General features: G+C 41.4%; 3 protein-coding genes across 6 annotated transcripts in view; 1 reads left to right on the forward strand and 2 right to left on the reverse strand.

The window, feature by feature from the left end:
- The window catches only part of abhd16a (abhydrolase domain containing 16A, phospholipase), a 14943-nt gene extending 11241 nt beyond the window's left edge, over positions 1–3702 (reverse strand). The window contains exons 1-3 of the mRNA XM_003450598.4: positions 3554–3702; positions 979–1035; positions 809–875 (exon numbers count right to left, since the gene is read on the reverse strand). Of these exons, the coding sequence (XP_003450646.1) occupies positions 809–875; positions 979–1035; positions 3554–3655 (226 nt within the window). The 5' untranslated portion in view covers positions 3656–3702. The remainder of the gene's footprint in view (positions 1–808; positions 876–978; positions 1036–3553) is intronic.
- Positions 3703–3749: 47 nt separating this feature from the next.
- Positions 3750–18499, reverse strand: g6fl (g6f-like). 2 transcript variants are annotated; one of them, XM_005455511.3, is made up of 11 exons: positions 18211–18499; positions 14646–14978; positions 12956–13222; positions 12613–12648; positions 11980–12312; positions 9349–9624; positions 5459–5581; positions 5178–5251; positions 4917–4943; positions 4489–4535; positions 3750–4191 (listed from the first exon to the last, which is right to left on the reverse strand). In XM_005455511.3, the coding sequence occupies exons 1-11, from the start codon at positions 18224–18226 to the stop codon at positions 4170–4172; spliced, it is 1554 nt and encodes a 517-aa protein (XP_005455568.1). In that variant the 5' UTR covers positions 18227–18499; the 3' UTR covers positions 3750–4169. The 2 variants fall into 2 exon arrangements, with proteins under 2 accessions (XP_005455568.1, XP_005455567.1); XM_005455510.4 differs by lacking the exon at positions 18211–18499 and adding an exon at positions 15842–16066.
- Positions 18500–18592: 93 nt separating this feature from the next.
- si:ch73-22o12.1 (nectin-2) overlaps positions 18593–23335 on the forward strand; it is an 84327-nt gene continuing 79584 nt past the window's right edge. For 2 of the 3 annotated variants that reach the window (XM_005455513.3, XM_005455514.3), the window contains exons 1-2: positions 18603–18832; positions 18924–19067. In XM_005455513.3, coding sequence (XP_005455570.1) covers positions 18980–19067 — 88 coding nt within the window. In that variant the 5' untranslated portion in view covers positions 18603–18832; positions 18924–18979. Of the gene's footprint in view, positions 18833–18923; positions 19068–23335 lie in introns of all 3 variants that reach the window. The other variant, XM_005455512.3, reaches the window with a different exon arrangement.

The following is a 23335-nucleotide window of genomic DNA, read 5'->3' on the forward strand; positions in this document are numbered from 1 at the left end:
CCTTTAGTCACCGTTTCAAATGATAAATAACACTAACATGGTCCCAATACATTGTTGTCCTAAAGCTTTTGAGAATGACATCCACTAAATCCATGAAGCTCACATCTTAGAAGTACAAAGAGTGAGAAAAAGGCTTCAGTGCTTCTTTTTTTAATTTGCCATCTTTCACTGAGAGTACAAAGGAGCAGAATTGGACAAAGAGACTGGTATAATTATATGAATCTATTAAAAAAAACCACACACGTAATGTAGAAAAAACCAGAACAAAGAAAAACTCCCACATTAAATAATCAAACTGATGCTCAAAGCTATTTTTACTGTGCATCAAACAAAAACTACTTCACTTTTTTTTTCAGAGCCAGCATAACAACATTATTGTTATTATTATTATTATTATTACAACAATCAATGTATTATAATATATTCACTAAATTATCATCTGGCGTTGTGAGACTCATTTTTAACTGCAACTTGTTGGCGCATCAACATATCTGGCACAAATAACAATTACTTTTATTATCAGTTAATTTAGCAATTATTTACTCAAATGTATAGATTAACTCAGGTCTTTTAAACATCAAAAATAGTGAAAATGTCTATGAAACGTTCCCACAGCTCGAGGCAGTGGCTTCAAATGCCTGAAATAATTTCAAATTTACAAAAATAACCTTCCCAGTGGACACTTCCTCCATTAATCACTTATAAAAATCGTTGCTGACTAAATTCCAGTTAACCAGATGATCAACACACACTGACTAACATTTCTAATAATTTCAGTTATAGTCACACAATTCATGAATCAGCCTACCTTTCCTGTAAAGATAGCAAAGAAGAAGAGGAGAGCTGTAGTAGGACAGAGACCATAGTGCTGAAGCCTGGAGGAAGAATCATAAACAGATCACTAATCATTCATTTAATCTACTTCTGTTTAAATCCACCTACTTCTTTCTATACAGTTCATTACAATGTAATACTGACCCAGCCAAGAATGCTGTCAGTGTGTCTTTCCAAACCCCTAGGTTGGTAGTTCCATCCCTGGCAAAAGAGAAGGAAATACTTATCATATCATGCATCAATAGTTTCCCTCATGTTACGTAAAATCAAGTTATTAATAGAAAGAGAAAAGTTCTGAGTTATGCGTGTTCACTCTGCACACCTAAAATTTCTATTACAGCTCTGAATCATGCCGCCTGCAGAAGCTTTCTGATGACTTTGTGGTGGTGGTGGTGGTGGTGGTTGGGGAACTGGTGGATAACTTTATGGCATGGTGTAGCAGGAATCAAGTGCTACTAAATGTAAACAAGACTGAGAAGACAATGGTCAAATTTGAATGTTAACATTACACACAAATACCTGCTGAGCACTTACTTTAATAATCTTCTTCACAACAAACAGAATCTGCATCAGCATCTTTGTTATTTATCTACCTTTCTTATTATAGCCCTTTGCAAAGCTGCTGATTGCTTTTTAAAGTTTGAGTGCAGAGGCTAAATGCTGGAATTACTTATGTAGGCAGAAATATACACCAGCATCATCTGTGGAAGCTCAGCTCAGTCAATGTATGCAACCAGAGATCTTCAAGCAGTCTGTGGTCTACTGGTGAAGCAGCGCTGATCCAAGAAATGCCAACAGGATCAATAAAGTCATTCACAAGACTGAAACAATCATTGGGAAAAAGCTGGACACATTTCAGACAGTGAGATGAAGGTGGTCAATGGACAGATCCCACCATAAAAGACAAAACATCCTATTCTGTCTATGATTCATTACACACAGACAATGAAGCACATTATACAACAAAGTATGGAAACCGAGTGCTGGTTCCAAATTGTCTAGCCCACAGGATTCGTATCAATGGCAACATGTTTTTCTGACAGTTGGAAAACAGTGACATCAAATATATGTCACTGTGGACCTTCTGCACAGCTCAATCTGCAAATCTCTCGTTTTACTCCATTTACAGATCATATTCAGACTCAAAGATAAAATTGATCTGGAATGAAAAAGCTAATCAACTGCTTTAGTCTGACTTAAAGGCAAAATTGATAATGGCATTAGTATCTATCTGCGTTCACATTTCCAACACACTCATTCACCTCTGCTGACAGGAAGAATTAGCTCTATAAAACTGCACACTTGTGTGACAGGTGAACACACAGTTGCACCCATGAACGTCAACATCTTTATATATTCATACATATACTGGATATATTATTCACTGCTTTGTTTTTGCACATCTGTTCTTATTGATCTTTTCCCTCTTCCTTTTAATCATCACCGCATATAGTAAAATGGCCACTTTATTAGGTGCAACTGCAGATAAAACTATTTAGGAATGTAAACAAAGTGAAGACCATCTGCTGAATTTGAATCTTTTTCACATCTTGAATCTTGACACACATGGCCTACAGCTGCTTTAGACCACACCAGGTGCCACTCTTATCAGCTAAGAATAGGAAAGGAGGTTACAAATTGCACAGGCTCGAGTGTGCGGGATATTTTCTTGGTATACTTTGGGCGACTAACTAAGCCTTATTTAAAAACCACAGCCTACCCCAATATTAATGCTGTCCATGTCAATCCCTTTATGGCCACTGTGTACCCTTCTTCCGATAGCTGCTTCCAGCAGTCACCATATCACAGAACTCAGATCGGTTTCTTAAATATGGCAATGAGCTCACCGAACTCAAACGACCTACCACTGTTACCAGAGCTCAACAAAACCTTTGAGATATGGTGAAATGGGAGATTCACATCATGTATGTAAGGCTGACAAACCTGCAGCAACTGCGTGATCCTGTCATAAAAGTATGAACCAAAATCCTTGAGGAATGTTTCCAGCACCTTGTGGAATCTGTACCACGAAGAACTGAAGCAAAACAGGGCCCAACCCGATACTAGCAAGGTGTACCTAATAAAGTGTGTTAGTCTATGTAGAAGTGTATGTATTTGATGCTGAGCGTCGAATTCTTTAGATCTCCCGCTCTCATTTAATTTCTAGGGTAACTTTTAATTCATTCTTTTGTGGTTGTGGTGTAATTTCCTTCGGGTCACTCTTATCTTATTCGATCTATCGTTATTCATATAAGTTAGCAAACGTTAGCTTAGCTGTTAGCATTATAATTTGAAGACAGAATGGATTTTACAATTCTGTCTTCCCAAATTCATTTTTACAGTTTTTATGCCTTTAAATTGTCCCTGTTTGAGTTTAATATTTTTATTCAATTTATTTGTTTTCTGTTTCGTTCCTCCTGGGTTCTTCTCGGCTCCTGGCTAGCGTTAGCAGTTTGACATCATTAAAGATAGATTGAATTTAAATGACCGCTCCTTAGACGACGAAACAAAACACAGCGAGACCAAGGAAAGCGTGTCGTTGCGTCCTTGTCTTTTCATTCATTTCTAAAATGTCATTGCGATGCAGGGTTTCAATAACAAACACCTGACACTTCCGGGCCGCAGCTGCAGCTAAATGGAAGCGAAAGGATTAATTATTGCTCAATCTTTCGGACTCAGCAACTTCAAAAATCATGCAAAATACTGTACACATCCGTACCCTTCTTCCCGATCTCCCGTCAGGTCGAGATTGGTCCGGGGAACGATGAATTCGTTGAAGATGAGGCCCTAAAACACAGCGAAGCCACATCCAGACGGCCATTCTTCCACTACGAGAACTACGGAAGCCCGTACCCACCAAAATCTCAAACGCGAAGCGCTCTCAAGAATTTCTTGTTTAGAAATAAAGGCAAGAATTACAGCCAAAGTCTTTATTTAAAAGTTTAGTATACATATTACTTAAAATAAAATTATTGGTACACATATTATTTGCAGAAGATTATAATATTGGATAACAGCAAATATGACTGACAGCAAGGAAATTCATGAAAAGATCATTTGACATACAGTAGTAGGATACTGTATCAACTGCTATACATGCGTGACAGGTTTTGAAGCATTTCAAGTAAAGAATGTTTTAACTTTACTACTTGACAATAGCTTAGAATACAGTAAACCATTTAAACAATTGTGTAGCATGTCCCTAAAGCACTGAAGTTTTTCTTTAAATCCAAACTCTGACATTTAGCCGTTACTTGTGTTTAAAAAGGCCTTCTGCAGCAGCTGGGAGCTGAGCGGATGTGACAGCTGGATACGGGGGAGATGTGGGTAGGTGATCAGCTTTGACACTGTTCGTATCTGAAAACAGAATGCAAAGACACACTCACAAACACACACACACACACAAAAATCTCCAGTGCCCCAGTCTCTTTTATTCTTCCTTAAACACAAACACAGACAGCCCACGCAACAACAGCACATGGGTGAAGGAGTGCTGCCTGTCAGCGCGTGGCGTGATATTATGCCACAGTGTCAGAGTGATTTTCAGGCTGGGGTGATTGGTGAGTGTGAGAAGAATGTGAGGGGCACATGAGTGACAGTGCAAACACACAACATACAAAAGCACACACAGGTGATGCAACTGTGTTTGCTTACCGCTCCAGTTCCTTATAGACATCATCCTCTCCTCTTGGCTTCAAATCCTGACATAAAGAAGAAAGGGGAAACGGGAAAAAGAGAGAGAGAGAGAGAGAGAGCGTGAGAAGGAGTGGGACAGAGAGGAGAAGGATAAAGAGATGTACTCAGGCCAGATTTATGTCCCTCTGGTGTGTAATGAGATTGATTTGTTAATACCACTAATGTAAGGGTGACAGTTGATAGGCAATGGGTTTATCTGAGAGAAGGCTGATAGATTAGAGGAGAAGACTGGAAGTGAGAAGGAAGACGTATCTGCTGACAGCTTAGGGAGGGTGCAATAGAGAGAATGAGACTTTGTATGCACTAGTGAATGTGTGTGTCACAGTTACTTGCACAGACACATGCAAGCACAGTGCCTGCATGTGTGTGAGCGCATAATAACTCACCATGTAGACTGGACCCTGGGGAGGGGCCTGTTGGGAGGGGAAAAAACTGGTTTAATGAACATCAAGTGACAGAGAGGGAGGGACACTTGAAGTCGGAGGAAAACAGAAGCAGACGAGGGAAGAAAAACATAAAAGTGCACTATAGAGAGAAGACGGTAAAGGGGGAGGGGAGGGGGAGGGAAGCAAATACCAGAGGGGCGATGGAGAAGAGAGGAAGATGAGGGCAAAAATCATCAGGAGGTATTTAGTTGAATTCATCACCTGTCTAATATCTTCAGGATTCTCATAGATGTTCTCTGCTTCACCCGAGCGGACAGACAGAGACTGCTCGATACCTGAGTACAAAAAGACAGTTACTAGTGTACACACACAAAAAAAAAACACACTCGGCTGCACAGGGATGGAGGAGTGGGGTGGGGGGCAGATTCATTACAACAACCCCAGAGGATGTCACGGCCCAGATCACTCAGTGGAAGCCAACAGGGGCCGAAGATGGACGGAACACGGAAAGCTGTCAAAAAAGAAAACGCCGGAAGACTCACCGCGATCAGAAATGTGTCTCTGTCTCCATAGCAACACACCGACAGCTGCGGCAACCAGGGGCACCAGGAGTAATAAAGCAGCGAGAGAAGGGTGCAGGGAGGAGGTGGTGTCATCGACACTCTCTACAAAAGGAAAAAGTGAGAGAAAGAGAAAAGAGAGAGAGAAGCATGATTTTTTCCAAGAACGGTGCTAATATAAAACTCAGAGAGCGGTGATGGTGTGCGGTTGAATGACATTAAGGCTGTCCAGGAACTTATTGCTGTTTGCTCTCCAGTTTGTTCTAGTCGAGCAGGGGGGGAAACCTTTTTTTCTTAACACTTGGAGCTATATTTTAGGACATTTTGCACTTCCAATTTCCTGAACACGTTACATGCATTTGCATCATACTGCTGTCAGTCATAGACAAAGGGTGCAGTGAAATAAGGCGAGGAAATCGAGACTCGAGACAGAATGAATAGTCTGTAGAGCAGCTTCGAAGACATCGATCTGACAGACCCTCCGTCTGGACAGTAAAGGCTGTCAATTTGAAGCGTGGATGAGAAGACGGAAAGCAGCAGTATCAAGGAGACCAGATACTCTCTGATCATTACAACAAACAACAAAAACTCAGCAAAATGCCACTTCCACACAAAGCTGTGTATGCAAAAACGAAATCCTAATTATTCCATTTCTCATTTTCTAAATATGATGTAGGTAAAGTCTGGAGATGCTTTTCTTTGCACTCCCTTGACATCTGATCCCTGCGACAAAATGCTTCTAGGCAAACTGACAAACAATGGGGGATTGCAGTCTTTCAGCCAATCCTGGCCGATGCAGTATTGAAAAACAGGTGGTTTAAAAGCGTAGGCATGATTATCACAAACATTACATAAGCACAACATTAGCTCACTGTTGTACAAGTCAAATTTTGTGGGAAGAGCACATGCGTGCGATCAAACTTGTCAGGATTGTTTGCATAATGACGGTGACATCAGTCTTGCAAAACACAGCCACCGGGAAACATGGGAAGCAGCAGGGTGGCGCCTGTTTCCACAGAGATTGCGTAAATTAGTGCACCTGAACAAGCGCACCGTTGTCTGTCTACTCAACTGTAGACAGAGCACAAAACAGTAAGATCTAACAAACGTCTTTGGGTTACACAAGAGAAGCCTCATTCACTCTCAATCGCTGCAAAGACTGATTATGTAATTACATAATTAGCAGAATTTATGATTAACTCCTTCATTTAAGGTTCTCCAAAGGACAGAAAACAGGTGAAAAGTAAAGTTCACTTTCACCAACTTTTCGCAAATTTAGTTTGAAAGGGGATTGGCTCTTGGGCTTCACCTTAGCCCCCGTGTCTCAGCTTTTAGCCAGCTTCAAAATAATCAATCATTATGTGCTGTGTGAGGTGTAATTGATTGGTGAGTGAGTGTAGAGGTTGCTAATGGAATATTGTAGTGAGAGCTGACCCCAAGACTGACCTGCTCTGTTCTCCATGCCAGCTTTAACGCATGAATTATGGTAATTGAGCACAGTGAAGTGAGGCGTAAATGCCCCCAGTTTCTCATGACCACTTGTCCTCTTTTCTTTCTTTCTTTCTTTCTTTCTTTCTTTCTTTCTTTCTTTCTTTCTTTCTTTCTTTCTTTCACCTTCCTCTATATCTATACTATTTCTTTCCCCCATTGCCACTTCTTCTTTACCTCGTCTATTTAATCTCAAATAAGGTAGGGAGTGATTTATATTATTGCAATTGTAGGGAGGAGTGCCTGATAGGAGGCTGACTGAAGAACTGCTTGAATGCTTTGCAAACGATGGACAAACTGAAGATAGAAAATGACTGCAGAAAATCCCTGACATTTGAAGTATGTTGTGTGCTCCTCAGCACAATAATTGGTTCAATTCTGCATTCTTTGAACTGTGCCACCGGTGAAAGAATTTTGACAGTGCATTGTTATTTTACCTCCTACACCATGCACTCTGCTTGGCTTACATTTCAGTTAATATCCTAAAATTATAAATATAAATATGGGTTGTTTGCTGCACTAAAAACTTGCTTCACTTACTTCCCGCTCAAAGCACAAAAATGATGCTACCCGAGATGTCTTCCAGAAAAAAAAAACAGTTCAGAAACCTTAAACTGTCACTACTTATTGTCACATTATCCATTATTAACCATGATTTGATTTTTTTGTGCTATCTTGCACTATTGCTGTGTTTGTGCAGTCTGCCACTTTTCAACAGAAAAAAAAATGTAGGTCATCCAACACTCACATTATTTGAATTTTCACTCTGCTCAGTCTAAATTCCCTGTGACATGCTGGAAAAATGCAGCGCTTGTCATATTTATTCTATATACAGCTGCAAGAAATAGTGTGAATTACCAGAATTTATGAGGCGATTACTCATAAAATGTGGTCTTATCTTTATCTAAGTCACAATTATAGACAAATCTGATTAAAAATAATAACAAACACAGAGTTACCAGCCAGAGTGCAGGCTGAAAGTTGTTACACTCTTGAATTTATTAACTTGCTGAACCCCCTTTAACAACAACAATCTCCAGCGGATTTTTTCCTGTGGCTGCTTCTGAGACTTGCACATCTTTGAGATGCTCTTGTTTTACTTCATCAGTATTTTAGGGACATCTTGATTGAACAGCCCCCTTCAGGTCAAACCACAACATCTCAGCTGGGTCGAGGTCAGAACTCAGAATTGGTGTGATGTTTGCAGGACGCCCACTCCGAGGGAGAGCAGCTACAGTCCTGATTTTCCTTCGCTTGCAGACAGTTTTTCTTGTAAACTGATGAACACCCATGTCTTGAGAGAAATGCTTTTGGAGCCCTTTCTAGCATTATGCACTTCCTTGATGACATCATCATGTGAGAGTTGCTTCAAACCAGTCTTTCTTGAGAAGAGCAGACTTTGCCAGTAACCTGACTTTGTGTGCATTTATTTAGTAAGAAGAGGCACATCTCCAGCCCACACTTCCAGTCTAACCTGAGCACAGAAGCTCCCTAACTTTTCTCAGCCTAGACTTTAAATATTTACTCAGTGTGCTCAATCTGTGCATAAAAAGTGCAACTTCTAGCTACATATTGAGTCAGACTGTGTTTGTCTATAAGTATGACTTAGCTTATCATCAGAATATCCAAAAAGTCCAAAAACTTTGTCTTGCAGCTGTATATGTATCACAACCTGACCACTCCAATCAGACAAAATCTTGCTGCCTCATCTCTTCTCCTACTTGCCATTCACCCTCCAACTCTCGTTCTTTCCTGTGCATTATTCTTATAGCTTTACCATCAGCATGCATCACGATGAGCTCTGGGGGCCTTCAACCCAAGTGATGTATTGGGTTATGGGGAGTGAACTCATCTCTGCTAAGGGATTCATTCAACTGTCACATCCTCCTGTGCTCCTCCACAGCCACCAATACAATAAGCTTGAATTATTTAGTTTTTGTGGGAGGAGATGTCCTAAGGTCTTGTCTTCTTATACTCAGATTTTAGCTGGGTGAGTTTGATGAGAAAAAAATAGCCTATATGGCTTTATATTTTATAGAACAAAATGCAGAGTAGAATATTATCCAATGCATTAAGTTATTCAGCTGGATATTATCACAAAGACTTGTTGTACAGAAGCTTTGACCTGTGACCTCTTTAGCTACATTAAGAAAGCATAACATATGGTATCTGTCATGAGCTTTCGTCTCTGTAAACCCGAGGCTCTCTGGCAGACGAGCTGACCTGGGGTTGGCTTAAATACGCCATAGAACGCTTCGTGGAGCAGATATCCGGGAAGCATCCACATTCATGGTTAATTATCCCCAAGCAGACAGGAAGTCTGCCAGGACTGTTGTGTATGTTATATAATAGCGATCCTAAAGAAAATCAGAAAACACACCAACCTTCGGGAAAATTCTTCACAACCTTTGGAGACACTGTGATAGCTTGTGTTGCCTGAATGGCCTGCCCATTTTTCAGGTGGAGGACACAGGTGTAGTTTCCTGCTATGTCAGAGGTGATGGGCAAGGGCAGGCTGGTGGTGATGGTGCCAAGGCTGCTGCTTGACATCTTTAGCTTTCGACTCTCGTTGTGATGCTTCCACTCGACTCTTCGGACCTGGGACCGCCCCGAGTAGAGGCAGATCAACTCCATCTTTGAGGAATATTTCTTGATTTTAACTGTGGAGGTGATGCAGAGTGATAAGCGCATGAGTGGAGGGCAGCACGGGAAGAGAACGAGACCAGAGAAATAAAGGGAAGTCAATAGGAATGATGAGTTAGAGAAAAGGCAGTCGCGGGGGGGAGACAAGGTGTGTTAAAGGGTAGTGTGTGAATATAGAAAAGGGCAAGGACAGATAGAGAGTAATGAGGTAAAAGGAAAGTGATATGAAAAACAAAGAACAATTCAGAGAAGGGTCAAAATAATATATATTCATTAACTTGATTTGCTGCTAATGCATCGCTTGACTGTGACTGATGTTTAGTGTCTCATCAAAGTGGAATGAGAATCCATCTGGGTGTAATCAAGCTCCACAGACCCCATCCACACACACATAAAAAACACACACATTTCACTCTTGATTAGCGTGATCAGTGTGGGCCACCTACAGCCTTGGTGGGAGGGCAGCAGGTATAATCATGCATAATGATACTTATAATGAGGTGGGGTAAAAATATATGCATCACATGATTAGTGCATGGGTGGTGCATGGTTGGATGTGTGTGTGTATGGGATGCAGATGTGTAAAGCAGGGTGACAGTGACAGTGACTGATCGGCCGGTCATGTCTGGACAACTGTGATGGATGCCAAGGGGACTGTGATTAGTAAAACCCTCCAAGGCCACCATGACAGGGCATGGTATGTGTATGCGTGCATATTAGCTTTGGTGAATGTGGGTGCAGAATGTGTGCTTCTGCAAAGGGTGAAAACTCCCCAAGGCACACTCATAAAAATCAACAAGCACTCTGCTTGATTTTTTTTTCCTCCTTTAAATTTATGAATTGAGCAAATGTTCTTTTTCATGTGTGTAAAGTCAATGTATTCCTTTAATAATGTCATTTATCAGTGGCTGCAGGAGATTTTCTCTTCCTTTATTCTGCAGTCAGAGTGCATCGTCTGTAGGAACACTGAACTGGGTTACAGAAAAAGTTGGTGTCTTGCTCAAGGACAATTCAGCAGGAGGAATGACACCTTGACACGGGCCTCCTGGAAGGAAGTCTCTTTTCACTACAGCACTCTTTGAGCCTGCACTGACTTTGCAACTGAGCTGCACATAGTTTAGTTTCACAATTTATATGGTTTTTGTTACATGGTAAGTTCAACACCATTGTCCAGTGTCATTATGAAATGTATTAGCAGAGGAACAAAAGAGGCATTTATATTAGTTTAGTATAAAGACTTTAAACAAAGTTTGTTTGTTTTTTCCAGTGAAATAATATCTAAGGTTTGCCAAACAGCCTTAAACATACTCGGACTTATTGTGCAGCAAGCAAAGATGCTGCAATGAGGCTGATTTTATTAACATATTTTAGACTGATCTACGTTGTTACAATGGGCTTAACCTCACAGTCTAATGCAAACTAGACAGTTCTCAACAAAAGAGGACCAACTTCTTTTGACCCTAAAAGGTTTTCCTCCCACATCCAGGGTAACTTAGAACTACGACAAAGATAAAAACAATGGCATTAACTAAAAAAATGGCAGCTAAAATTGTGGCATGAAAAAGAAGGAGGTTGATTGTCTGGAAAATCACTGTAGCTACTTTTTGTGTATTGCTATATTTTGAATTTTTCTGTAACAATATCCTGGTAAATGTGAAATTTTCAAGCCGAAAAAAGATTTGTGTTAATCATCAGTTAGATACTAAGCTAAACAAAGCAAGTTATTTTGATCTATAATGTCACCCCGAGCACAAAAGTGAATAAGCAGGTTTCATTTAATGTCAAAGTACTGCTTTAAAAGACTACAGAAAAATGATAAAATATAATAATATAAACAGAATAAGTAGGTGGAGAAATATAACAAATGGAGATGCCACCAGCGATTACATGAAAGGTCACTGAATGAATTGATGAGTATGAAAATGATGAGTGAGTCATATGTTATGGCCTTTGCAGGATTTCAGCTCAACACAAAAACATATGGCATACTTTATGATTAAAAGACCAAATAAAATCCATCCATCCACCCATGCATACATACGTATATATACATACATACATACATACATCAACTGTTTATCAAACTTGTGGTAGTAATATATTTTGAAGGCAGCGCTTAAATTCTTCCAGCAAATTTAAAAGACTAAAATCTCTCTAGAATCTGTGTCAAGGAGAATAAAGACAATTTGTCTTTTCATGTATCTCTTTTATCACAGATGCTTGCATAACAGCATCCTTTATGTCATTCTAACACACGTTACACTAAAACCAACAGTCCTAATCTGCAGTGACCCACTGGAGCTGCTCCTATTGTTTCATTCCTTCCAGTCCACCTCTTTCTACTGCCTCCTCCCTCTGACCCCGATCTGTACCTTTCAGCACGCTGAGCGACGTCCTCTGGCTGAAAATGTTGTCATTGAGCAAGACTTCACAGACGTAGAGGCCACCATCTTTCAAGTCAGGGGTAAGCAGAAAGGAAAAGCTCCCAGCCTCTGAGTTGTAGGGTAGACCAGCCATCTGTAGTTTCTTGTTTTGATTAGTCATTCGAGTACCCCTCCAACGGTCATAATTGAACACCTTCTTCATATTAGATTGATTTCTGGTGTCTGGAGGAACCCAGTGCACCTGCACGTAGTCCCCCACGACACCAGGACAGGTTAAGAGGAAGGATGTGTGAGCCTGAATGGCAGTGGAGATCAGAGGACCTGCAGGAAAGGGTGGAGGAGGACAGATATGGAGACATTACTGTCCAAGAAGACACATGGATGGGGAATTCAGACTTAAAAAGTGGATGCATGAAGAGTGGGGTAGAGAAACTATAAACAGAATAGCAAGAAAGTGGGAAAATGGAGATAGAGTAGGGAAAAAAATTCCTTCAACAATAGGGATTACATTCTTATATGCTGAGAGTCACTTCTTCAGCTCTGCTCTTGCATTCTGCTCTGCCTGATTACCAAGCTGCTGACACAGGACTTTCAGACTGCTGGTGTTACAGAGTTACTTACCATGTGTTATATTGGTGAATGAGGCCACTTTGTCAGCTGTGGGGACGGGGTTGGGTGGGGGGCAAAAAGCAAATAATGAATAATACATAAACGTAGCAACTATAATATTCACAGGAGGACTAGCTGGATTTTAGTGCAGATCTACACTCTGCTTTTGAGTCTTGAAACTGGTCTATAAAAGTAAATACTTTGAAGAACTGTAGCTACAAGACTTCTAAATAAATAATGCTGTTGCTGGAGTTTCTGGCATTGATGCCCACTTGCACCATCAATAAAAGCAACAACAAATGCATTCTAGCTCGTAGTGCTTCTGCACGGCTTCTCTTCTTCCAGTCAGCCTTACCAGCAACTGTTACATCCACATTGAAAGGAAAGAGACGGCTGCTGCTGTTACCCCGGGGGTAAACCATACAGACATAAGCACCATCGTCGTTGTTCAAAACTTGCGGTAGTTTGGCCACAGTGTTGGTCTTTAACTTTTTTTCGCTCTTCAGTGTAATATCACCAGGTCCTGCCCAGGTGACCTGTGTGAAGGCAAAGTCAGGAGTGATGTTGGCAATCAGCCGCAGGGTGCTGTGCTGAGGAATGGGTACATCGGGGAAGACACTGACTAGAGATCAGAAAGGAAAGAGTTAATTTGTGCAAATGCCATTAATTCTCCAGGCATTTAAACAAACATTCATTGTGGCGGGCAAAAACAGCCTTTTATTGCTGTATCTGGAAGATGTGAGGCTCATTTCGATTGTAAGTAAATTATTTATCTGCTGAGTAACTATCAACATAAATCTAGTGGGTTTTAAAGTCCAGTGTTTCCCTCTGGAATGCAGTGGATTAAAGGTTCAAATAAAACAGTGAAAACCGAGTTGCATATATAGATGCACTACTTGACTTAAGAAGATGTGCCAGATGTTACGAAATAAAAGTGCGGTTGCAGAAAAGATCATTTCCTACATGTTTGCTGTAATTTATAAATCAAGCAAATCAAATTCTTTTAGTTATGCAGCGTTATGAAGACGAACTGTGTATAAAAAAAAGACATAGAGATATTTAAAAGAAAAGGAAAGAACAGCATGGAGGAGCCGAAGCGCAGAAAAATCAAAAACAACTAAGTTAAAGTCTCCCTCCACTAAAAGATTTAGTTGGTGTTTCTTCTCCTGGATGTGGGACTCTACAGAATGATGGATGTTCAGAGACACATGAAAACTCTTCAAGTGGAAAGTTTCTCTGAGTGTACCTAAAATGTGATCTTAAAGATGAGTACCCAGAGGACTGATCTGGGACAGACATCACAACTACTTTGGAAGTCATTGGTCCAATAGGTAAAACACACAATGGTGATATGGAAAATTGAAGCCTGGACTCCACAAACACTGAGAACAGACTTTTTCAGTGGCAGCTTGTGTCCTGTAGTAACACTTGGAAATTCATCTATCTGTTTTCTTAACTGCTTATCTGCTAGGTGTGGTGGGCTCGAGCCCTCGTCATGGTCTGACAGGGACTATAAAGACAGACCACATTTTTCCTTCCCACTATCACCAACTGCTTGCTCATGAGGGTCGTCTGATTGTGTTGTTGTAGGGTCTTTACTTACAATGCAAATTTCTTTGCGGTGACTTGGAGAAATGGTGCTATATAAACAGAACTGAACTGAATTTGGAGGGAGGGAAGGTAAACATGAGAAGAACCCTCACATCCACACCTACAGCTGATTTAGAAGCACCAAAAAGATGGAGTACCTGAGGAAACCCCATCCAAACTTCATGTAATCAAGCAGGAGGTTTGAACCTACAGCTTTCTTGCTGTGCCAACCATTGCACTGCCATGCAGCCACGCTGAGAATTCTTGAAAACCGCATTACAAAAATTATTATTTAACGATGAGTGTGTTTAGATCTCACAAATTACCTGGAGGGGAACTTTAATCATTTATAGATCTGTATAAACACATATGCATACTTTATAAATCTGAAAGTCTTTGATGACATGTTAGTAGGAGTATCTTTCAAATGCACTATAACGTCTTGTTATTCATACCTGTAAGGATGGCTAAAAGGATAATCTCCTCTTTGAGTATCTTCTCTTGTTGTCGTATCAAGCATGAGTAGAAACCAATGTCTGCTGCTTCGGGCTTTAAAGACAGTGAGAAAACCCCACTGTCTTTAAAGTTAGAGTCAGTCAGTTGCATGGATGGCTTCAAGGCACTTCCAGAGATCCTCTCATTTGCACTGGCTAACATGATCAGTTTCCACTCATTTGTACAAAATAGCTTCACCTTCCAGTTAATGGTCACAGCCCCTCTCACACTTGTGTCATTGCAGATCAGTGTGGCAAGCATTCCTTCTCTGACCACCACAACATCGTTCCAATCTGAAGGGGAATAGACATGTTTGCCATTATAAAAGATTCATTCCTGAAGCTGAAATGCATTGAAAATATAGTCTTGCTTTACTGCTCGAGTTTTTTTAATCTTGTGCGCAAAGGACAGGATTATGTTTTTCAACTCAAGAAATGACTCTACACATGGCCATATGTAGAGTAAAAGCAACTATTACAGTAAATCCTCATCCCTATTTATGAGTAAAAATGATTTAGATGAGTTTAGCTGAGGCTATTATGAGGCTTCTGCTGTTAGAGTCAGTCATACATAATGGTTATCTTTCAAAGTCTTTTTAGCACAGAATTCCTCTCTTTGTTTCCCCAGACGGTACAGTATTTCCTTGTAGAGCTGCTGTGGATGGATAGTAACAAAAAGAACTTTGCACTAAAAAGACTACGGGAGATAACAACTCGATTTATGTAAAACAGACTACTAAAGCACCACATTGGCTTCAAATGAATTTAAAATGCATTTCAGAAAAAAAATACTGTGGATTTTTCCATCTTATGATAACTGTGGGCATATAGGATTAAACAGCGAGGTAAACAGGACCAGGTGGCAAAAACGACAAAAAACAGCAAAAGGAGAGAAGAAAGCTTTTTTCCTTCTTCTTAACTTGGTAAAAGATACAGTAGGTAAAGTTGTTTTTTTTTTAAATGACCCTCTGGGACAACAAAACAAGCCTCGCTAGGTGTGACTCATCATCATAATTTACATTCAGAGATGTGAATTCATTAAAGTTTGCACTACAAAAGCTGTAATTGCTGGGAAATGAAGGCAGTGTTTTCAGCATGAATAGTTTCAAGTACAGTTAAAAAATGTGCTTCCAAAAATCACAGAAATCGGTTCGTACCTGTGATGCTGACGCGACAAGAATATACCACAGAGAAGGAAGCAAGAATAAAGGTGAGAAAACCAGCCTCCATCACAGATTTAAAGAAAAGAAAAACCACTCTCACTGCACCAGTTGTCTCCGTCTCTGACACTGTGACCTTTCTTACTCTTCTTCAGAACAGCAAGAAGTATTTTTCTGCATCCTCCAATATTATTGGTTTGCCTGAGTGGCATCTTAACAACTTTGCTGCACATCTTTGAGCCGAACAGGATATGGAGCAACCAGCACGGACATAATCAGCAGGAAAAGACTGTTATTATTCCAGTCATGTATGTGTGCATGGAGCTGATAAACTACATACACGGGCATTACCATAATGTTGGTGTACGATGTTTTACAACACTTCCGAGCTGAACTTCAGGGCAATTAGTAACAGAACTTCTGACCCCAACGCCGAGTTTGACAAAAGGAACGAGCATGTACTCATGTGCGTATCACAATGTGTGTGTGAAACCGAGAAAACGATAAGAATAACAGAAAGTGAGGGATTGAGGGAGATGAAAAAGCGAGAAATAAAGAGCTTGGGTTGGTGTGGGTGCACTGCAACCCCTAGGCTACATGTCTTTACATCCCATAAATGTCTTTAATTAAGCTAAAGGTATTATCAGCTCCTCTGAGCACTATTACAGATTTTTCCATAATTACCATTGGGTGAATGGGGGCGGTGAAGAGAGATAGAGAAAGAGAGAGAGAGGGAGAGAAAGTAGATATGTATTGTGGGTGTCTAATGACAGGGAAAGAGAGAAAAAAAATTAAGAGCAGCACGAGGGGGAGAAATGTGGAAGAAGAGGTGCTCAGACAGAATAAAAAAAACCTGGGGAGAGAAGAAGTGTGAGAGAGTGTTGCAGGGGAACAGAGACAGTGTGACTTCAAAGAAGCCTGTGGCTGCTGACAAAGAACGTGGTGCTGATCCTGTGGCCCCTCCTCTATGGGTAAATAATCACCATAAGCCTTGGCTCTGTCTAATGAAGCCACTGCCAATGAGCTAATATCTGTTAACTATGCGCTTCATTATCACTGCCACAGACCCCTGGAGAGCATGAGGATGGAGGACGGGATGAATAGCAGCAAGGAGTGAAGGACGAGTGGACAAAGAAAACTGAATGACATGGGAAGAGGGAGAGAGGAAGGGAAGGAGGAAGGAGAAATGAGGAAGGGGGGAAAAGTGAAGTGTAAATGAAGGGAATGTGTAAGGGTATGAGATGGTGAGAAAAAAGGAGTTGAGGTACTGTGTAAAGAAAGTGGGTAGTGGCTGGTAAGTGGAAGGTGTGAAGGTCGATTTGGTACGGGTATGAAAAATGGATGAGTATGGGAAGGAAAAGGAATGAAACCCTCCATTTGGTGGCGACTTTCTTTAAAGCTCCTATTCTCCCATGAATGCATAAGATTTAGCAGCAGCAGTGCAGGTATGGGTGGTCCTCGCTCACTTCCCATGACTGTGTTGGTCTTCTAACACTGTGCTACACAGCCAGGAGGCGGAATGAATTCCTTTTTAGGAAACAAGTCTAAAAGAAAAATATGTTTTACAGCTGTTTTTTTGTTTTCTTTTTCGGGTGTGCACACCATTGCTTGACCTCTGATCATTATCAGCGTCTTCAGAATTTGCATCTCAGAAATAGTCTGAAAATAAAAAGCTTGAGGGGAACTGAGAAAAGGAAGAGAATGGCAGGGAGAAGGCGACACGGTTTAAACTGTGGGACTTATGGAGATGTAATTACATTGGCTGTAAAACACTTGGGTATAGGGATTAGACCTAAACCAGATAATGCCATTGCTATGCTAGTGTGCACCCTGCTTCAGAGGAAAATAGGGCAAAATGAATTGGAAGTTATTCTGTAGAAGAAAAAAAATCTCATCAACAATGAGTGTGCTGGAGTCTGCAAATAGATACATGAGAAGCTGTTTCCTTGTGATTTGATTTTTGTGGCTGCCACTGGTTTTGTATTTTGTCGTTCATTAATGAATGCTTATTGATTTTGGCATCTGCTGTTCTGGGGTTTATATGAGCTAATGTCACGCCTGTGCGCAGAAGCAGACAGCAGAGGGCGTAAGCATCATCTGCTTTATTTCATCATGACTCGGAGGAATTGTGTAAGCCAACTTTATGTTGTTGTTTTTTTGTTTTCTGGGGGGTTTTTAGGTTGTAAGTCACTTTTCTGTTGGCAACAATTAGTAGCCTACACAAATTGCTGGTGAGATTATTTTATTGGCAGTGCCCTAAAATTGGAAGTGGGTCGTGAAAACGGTATCATTCTGATGCTTTTGAAGGAATAAATCTCCCCCTCAAAGTGAAGCACATAAATTGTGTGACTCTGTTCTTTACGCACCAGCTCTACTGCGCATCTGCCCGTCAAAGAAGAGAGATCACTCCTCTGGTGTCTTTCCTCCCATTTTCTTCTTTGGTACAGTTCATCATCGGGGGTCTGTGAACAGCGGGTGCTGTGTGGTGAACAGATTGGAAAGCTCCATGAGGCAAATCTGTGATATTGGGCTGTACAAATAAATTCGCCTTGACTTAAAACCCGCTGCGTAGTTTGGATGGTATCTAGGTGCAGGTTGTATTCCAGGGAAAAATTCTTTCAGCAATTTCAACAAGTTGTTCTCTGAGCCCCCCCGCCTGCCATCGCTAATCTTAATTGTTTTTTTTCGGGAAGGGGTGGGGGGGATAAGGACTGTGACGCCTGATGACATCACCTCAGTCACACACACAGTTCGACAGCCGCGCGCTCACACGCAGGAAATAGTTGTTGGAGCAGAGAGAGAGAGAGAGAGAAAGAGAAAGAAAGCAGCACTTCTTCACATCCTGAACACCGGCGGAGGGGAACTATTCACCTGTGCGCTGCCAGAGCGAATTCACGAGGATTTCCATTCATTTTTAGCACATTTTTCTTTAAAGACGACCGAGGGACACTTCAAACAAGAATCTCTGCCGGGCTCCTGACCTGTCCTGTAACCAAACAAGTTTTTATTCTTTGATTGAGTGAGATTTTACTCCGAAGTTGACCTTTATTTGAAGTTGTTTTTTTTTTTTTTCTCAAAGCCCTATTTATTTCGGCGAGCCTTCGTGCCTGGGGTTTTAGCGGACCGTAATCAACCATGGCGAGACATGACTCCCGAATCTGGCCTGAATGCACAAAAATGATAGGACTGCTCTGCTTGGTTTCGTCGATACTTCTACAGCACGGTAAGAAAAGATCACTTATAACAAGTCAGTGGTGTCCAGCTCATTGCCGACACAGTCTTGCTTTCCATTTTCTTCTCCGAGCTTGAATAATTTAGGAGAAGACCCATTTAAACCTGACTACCACCTGTCAGGGCGGTGACGGGCGAAGAAAATCCAGCAGGTGATTTCCTCGCTTTCTATACAGGCGACGCTTTAACTCTTCGCTTTAACTCGTCGGATTTTCTCAGAGTTTTGACTATACTAATGTGAAGTCAGGTGGTCAGAGAGAGAACTCTTTATTTTAACTATTTCTCTCTGAGGTTTTGATCGTAAACCAGGCCCATCGGTCTTTGACCCGAGTTTCGGTCGGTGACTCAACGCCATGTTTAGTTTCCATAAGGTGTGGCTCTGTGGAGCAAGGTGTTGAGGCGAGGTGCCTGCTGCGCTTCATTGGTGACTTCCCCTCTTTAAACCTAGGCGCTGTTTCAGTGTCCTTCGTACTCCTTTCCCCATCTTAAAGCCCATTTCATCCCCAGTGGCCCCCCTCCCTGCTCCTTTTCATTCCTGTATCCACACATTGAAGAAAACTGGTCTGGAAACGGCTCTTAATGTACACTGAAACTGACAGAGGGGGCAAGAACTGGACAACTTAACGCATAGCCCGTTCTGGCTAATATCTAGATGGAACTTGCGCATGATTTTCTTTCAGCGCACCACTTGGATTTTTTTTAATGTAATCTGGCGTCTATTACTTTAAGCAAAGTGACTGGCCACGCCTGCTCGCGTTAATAATTCAGCTGTTTTCCTGTCTGCTTGAGCTCAGGTATCGTACAGGTACCGCGACCGCATGGCTTCCCAAAAATGAGGGAAAATATTCCTGGTATGCACTTAACCTATTAGCATATGAATATGATGCAGGAAACCAGTTCAACATTCTCGCTGCCTTTCCTCACTAGACCGGGTATTTTGTTGTTTTTTTTCCCCCTGTAATTGGGGCAAGAATGTAGGACTAGATCTAAAGTCCTGGCACAGCTACAGTATACATTTTCAATAGTGAGCGGGTTGTGGTGTTTTTAATTGCAGTTTTTGAGTTATTCATGCAGTGGACCTTTTTTGTCCGATTTCATTTTACAGAACATGAAGTGCTCTTAGTGGAGGGAGAAAAGTGGAGAAAACAAAACAAAAGGCTTTACATATTTATGAGTGAGGACGAAAGTAAGGCATTCCCTGTGCAAGCACAAATGTGGCTTTTTCTTTTCATTTTTAGTATCCCCCCCCCTTTTTTTTTTTTTTTTAAAATAAAAGGGGGTTCTGTCTGACTTCCTTTTGTTTAATATGCTATGGGGAACTGAAACTTTTTACTGGTCTCCTTTTGCAATTTTTACCTTCACTTTTCCCTCTAGAGGTTTGACGGCAACCACTTACCTCCACTTCTCCAGCTTCAATCTGAGAGTGAAAGAAGTTCATTAATTTTCTGCAAAGTTTTCAATTTAACATGGCCCAGCTTTAATGTAAAAATTCAATATTGAATTGGATAGGTTTTTAATTATGTTGGCTTCTGTAATATTTCAGTTTAAGCTCTGAAATTGAACTATAATACCAACCCCCAAGATCACCACGAACCATGGATGTGGGTCAGAAAGGCTTGGCCCATTACCAAGGAGATGTTTTTATTGGAAGAACGGTGGGCTTACATGAGGGGGAGTTCGTTTTTTTTGGGTTTTTTTTTTTTAAGTGGGGGGAGTATGAGGCTGTGGGAGTATTGTCTTTATGGCTGAGTAAGCTGCGTGTTTGCAGGGGGTGGCTGGCTGGGCGCCTGAGAAACCGGTGGGCATGCAGGGTCAGGGCTGGGGGAAGAGACTCTGTCCTTCTCTGCTCACAAATAAGCCATTGTTGTTGTGTTTTTTTAATCTTTTGTATACCTGGAAGCATTCAGAAAAGTATGCAAAGCCGTTCTTGACGACTCTCCTCAGATTCAAGCAAAAACAGGTGGCTTTTCAGCAGCCTGCTGCTTTTGTGCGTTGGATTGATGTGGCTGAGTTTCTGGATCGGCTGGAAAACGCAACAGGCAGCAACTGATTAAGACAGGCGACGCCCTGGCTCCCCTCTTTCCCACCCGTCATTTAAAATCTCTCTCCCTCCCTCCCTCCCTCCCTCCCGCCAAGCACGCGCTCCCTCCCCCACCTCTGCTGTCCACTACATACAGAGGCCTTGTTCTTGTCTCCGTCTGTTTTTTTTCTGCTGTCTTTTATTCTTTCCTGTCCAGAGCTTTTGTGTGGGTGATGGTAGTGATTGGGTTATTCAGATGGCCTCCCTCCCTCCCCCCACCTCTCTTCGCACTCAAGGCTGTGCTGTTTATGACAGGAACAACATGCAGCCAGACAGGACAATAAACCACATGACCTTACCATAGTCTGTCATGACTGTAGGATTTCAGAGCTGTACTCCTTTTTTTTTTTTTACAGCTACAATCACACCAGCTAATATGATTATACAGTAGAATATCAAAGTAGTGAAAAAACCACAGCATGTTCACAATCATTAACTGCCCAGTCACACACAGACACACACACACACACAGACGTACTTAGCGTGGATACTGATTGACTCGAATGTAGTGATCTTTCTTTTGGCAGTCCTCGGTGTGCAATAGTTCAGACTGTTAGGTCTAACAGTTCCCCTCCACATGGTGTGAAACAGTGTATTCCTGCCAAGTCTGGAACAATTCATCATCACAACAGAGGAAGAGCACTAGAGTCTGTCTATTAAGAGGAATGTAATTGATGGATCATGAGAGGAGTTTTTTTTTTCTCAATGCTAATAAAGGGGAAGAAAAAAGTAAGTCCTTAGTATCTCATTAGTCTCAGTGGAGCGAGGAGTTTTCAGTCTGGGTTTAGATTTTTTGTGTTAATGGCTGTTGAGGTTTGGTCCTATCATTATGTAAATGAGCTGTCCTCACCCCTTTGCACCAGCACCGTAAATGTCAGAAGGATTTTGAAAAGGTCAGGTGTGTGCTTCTGTACGTGTGAAAGAAAATCTCGTCCCCACTGTGATATGTGCTGGTAAAAACACACACGCGCACGCACACACGCATACTCGGTGAGCGTTCCTGTTTAAATGACACATCAATAACGTCTTCCTCTCGCTTATGATCGCCATTAAAGGTTTGTTGATTCAGACATAAAAGTGTTCTTGAATTTATGGCTTAATGGAGACATGAGAGTGATGCCAAGTCATTGTATTTCCCTTTATACGTGGGCAGTGTTTGGCAAATGTGGCCCAATTAATTTTGAATAACAAAATTGTGAAATGATTGAAGGTTTGGCATTTCACCAGATGAGCCTAATGATTTAGACAGCTTTTTAATATTACTTGTTGTTTTTTTTTTTATTTTTCCAGGTGCAGGACTCTTGGGGGGGGGGGGCGATTTCAGTTTAGTGGCAATATTTAATGGTCGCTCAGAAATGAAGCACCACTTATCCCACTATAAAACTGTGACGAATGTGAAGCTTTTTAACAGACGTATTGAAAACATTTTAGCACAAGGCACTTTTCATTTTAAAACCAATATGGTAGCTAAATTGATTAAATTGTTGATCCTTGACATTTTACCGGATTTTAGGTATACAGCTATTTTGATAAATCAGGTTTTAGTGAGATTACTTTGCTCTGTAGAGTTTTCATTACCAGTGACCACAGACACAAAAGATCCATCAGGTTTATTGTTGACTTGGCAAATATTATTAGACTGGATGGATGGAGCGGAGCAGAGGGGGTCGATGCGCGCGAGCCACTGCATCTTGTTGCGTTTTAGGCCACATAGTATACCGCAGAGGCAGGCACAGATACGTGTGCACATCTAGCTGGTGATGCATGGGCGAAGTAACCTGAGGCTGCACTGTAAGTCAGATGACATTCCAATAATAGGGCGGAGGCGACACATCACGGGATGACACTGCATGTGTGCATTACTGTTTGTTTCAGGAAGGCAAGAGTGTTATCCTCATCAGCAACCCTGTTATCTTCTACAGACATCAGATGTGAGGAGTTCCTTTTTTTTCTCCAACTCCATGCTCATTTAATTGAATGCCTTAAACGAGGCTTATCCTGCAACTTGTCACAGGAAACCCACTATCATTACAAGAGAGCCAAAGCCAGCAGCTCTGCGTCTGAAATCCCTCCCTGCTCTCCTCCGTTGACTTGTACATGCTGGGTGGATGGAGGTCACACTGGGAGCCCCCAGCCGGCATGTTTGTGCTTGGCTCTGAGGGTTGCCAGACGGCTGAAGT

Source organism: Oreochromis niloticus, linkage group LG11 (genome assembly GCF_001858045.2).
Source record: "Oreochromis niloticus isolate F11D_XX linkage group LG11, O_niloticus_UMD_NMBU, whole genome shotgun sequence".
In the NCBI taxonomy this organism is placed as follows: Eukaryota; Metazoa; Chordata; class Actinopteri; order Cichliformes; family Cichlidae; genus Oreochromis; species Oreochromis niloticus.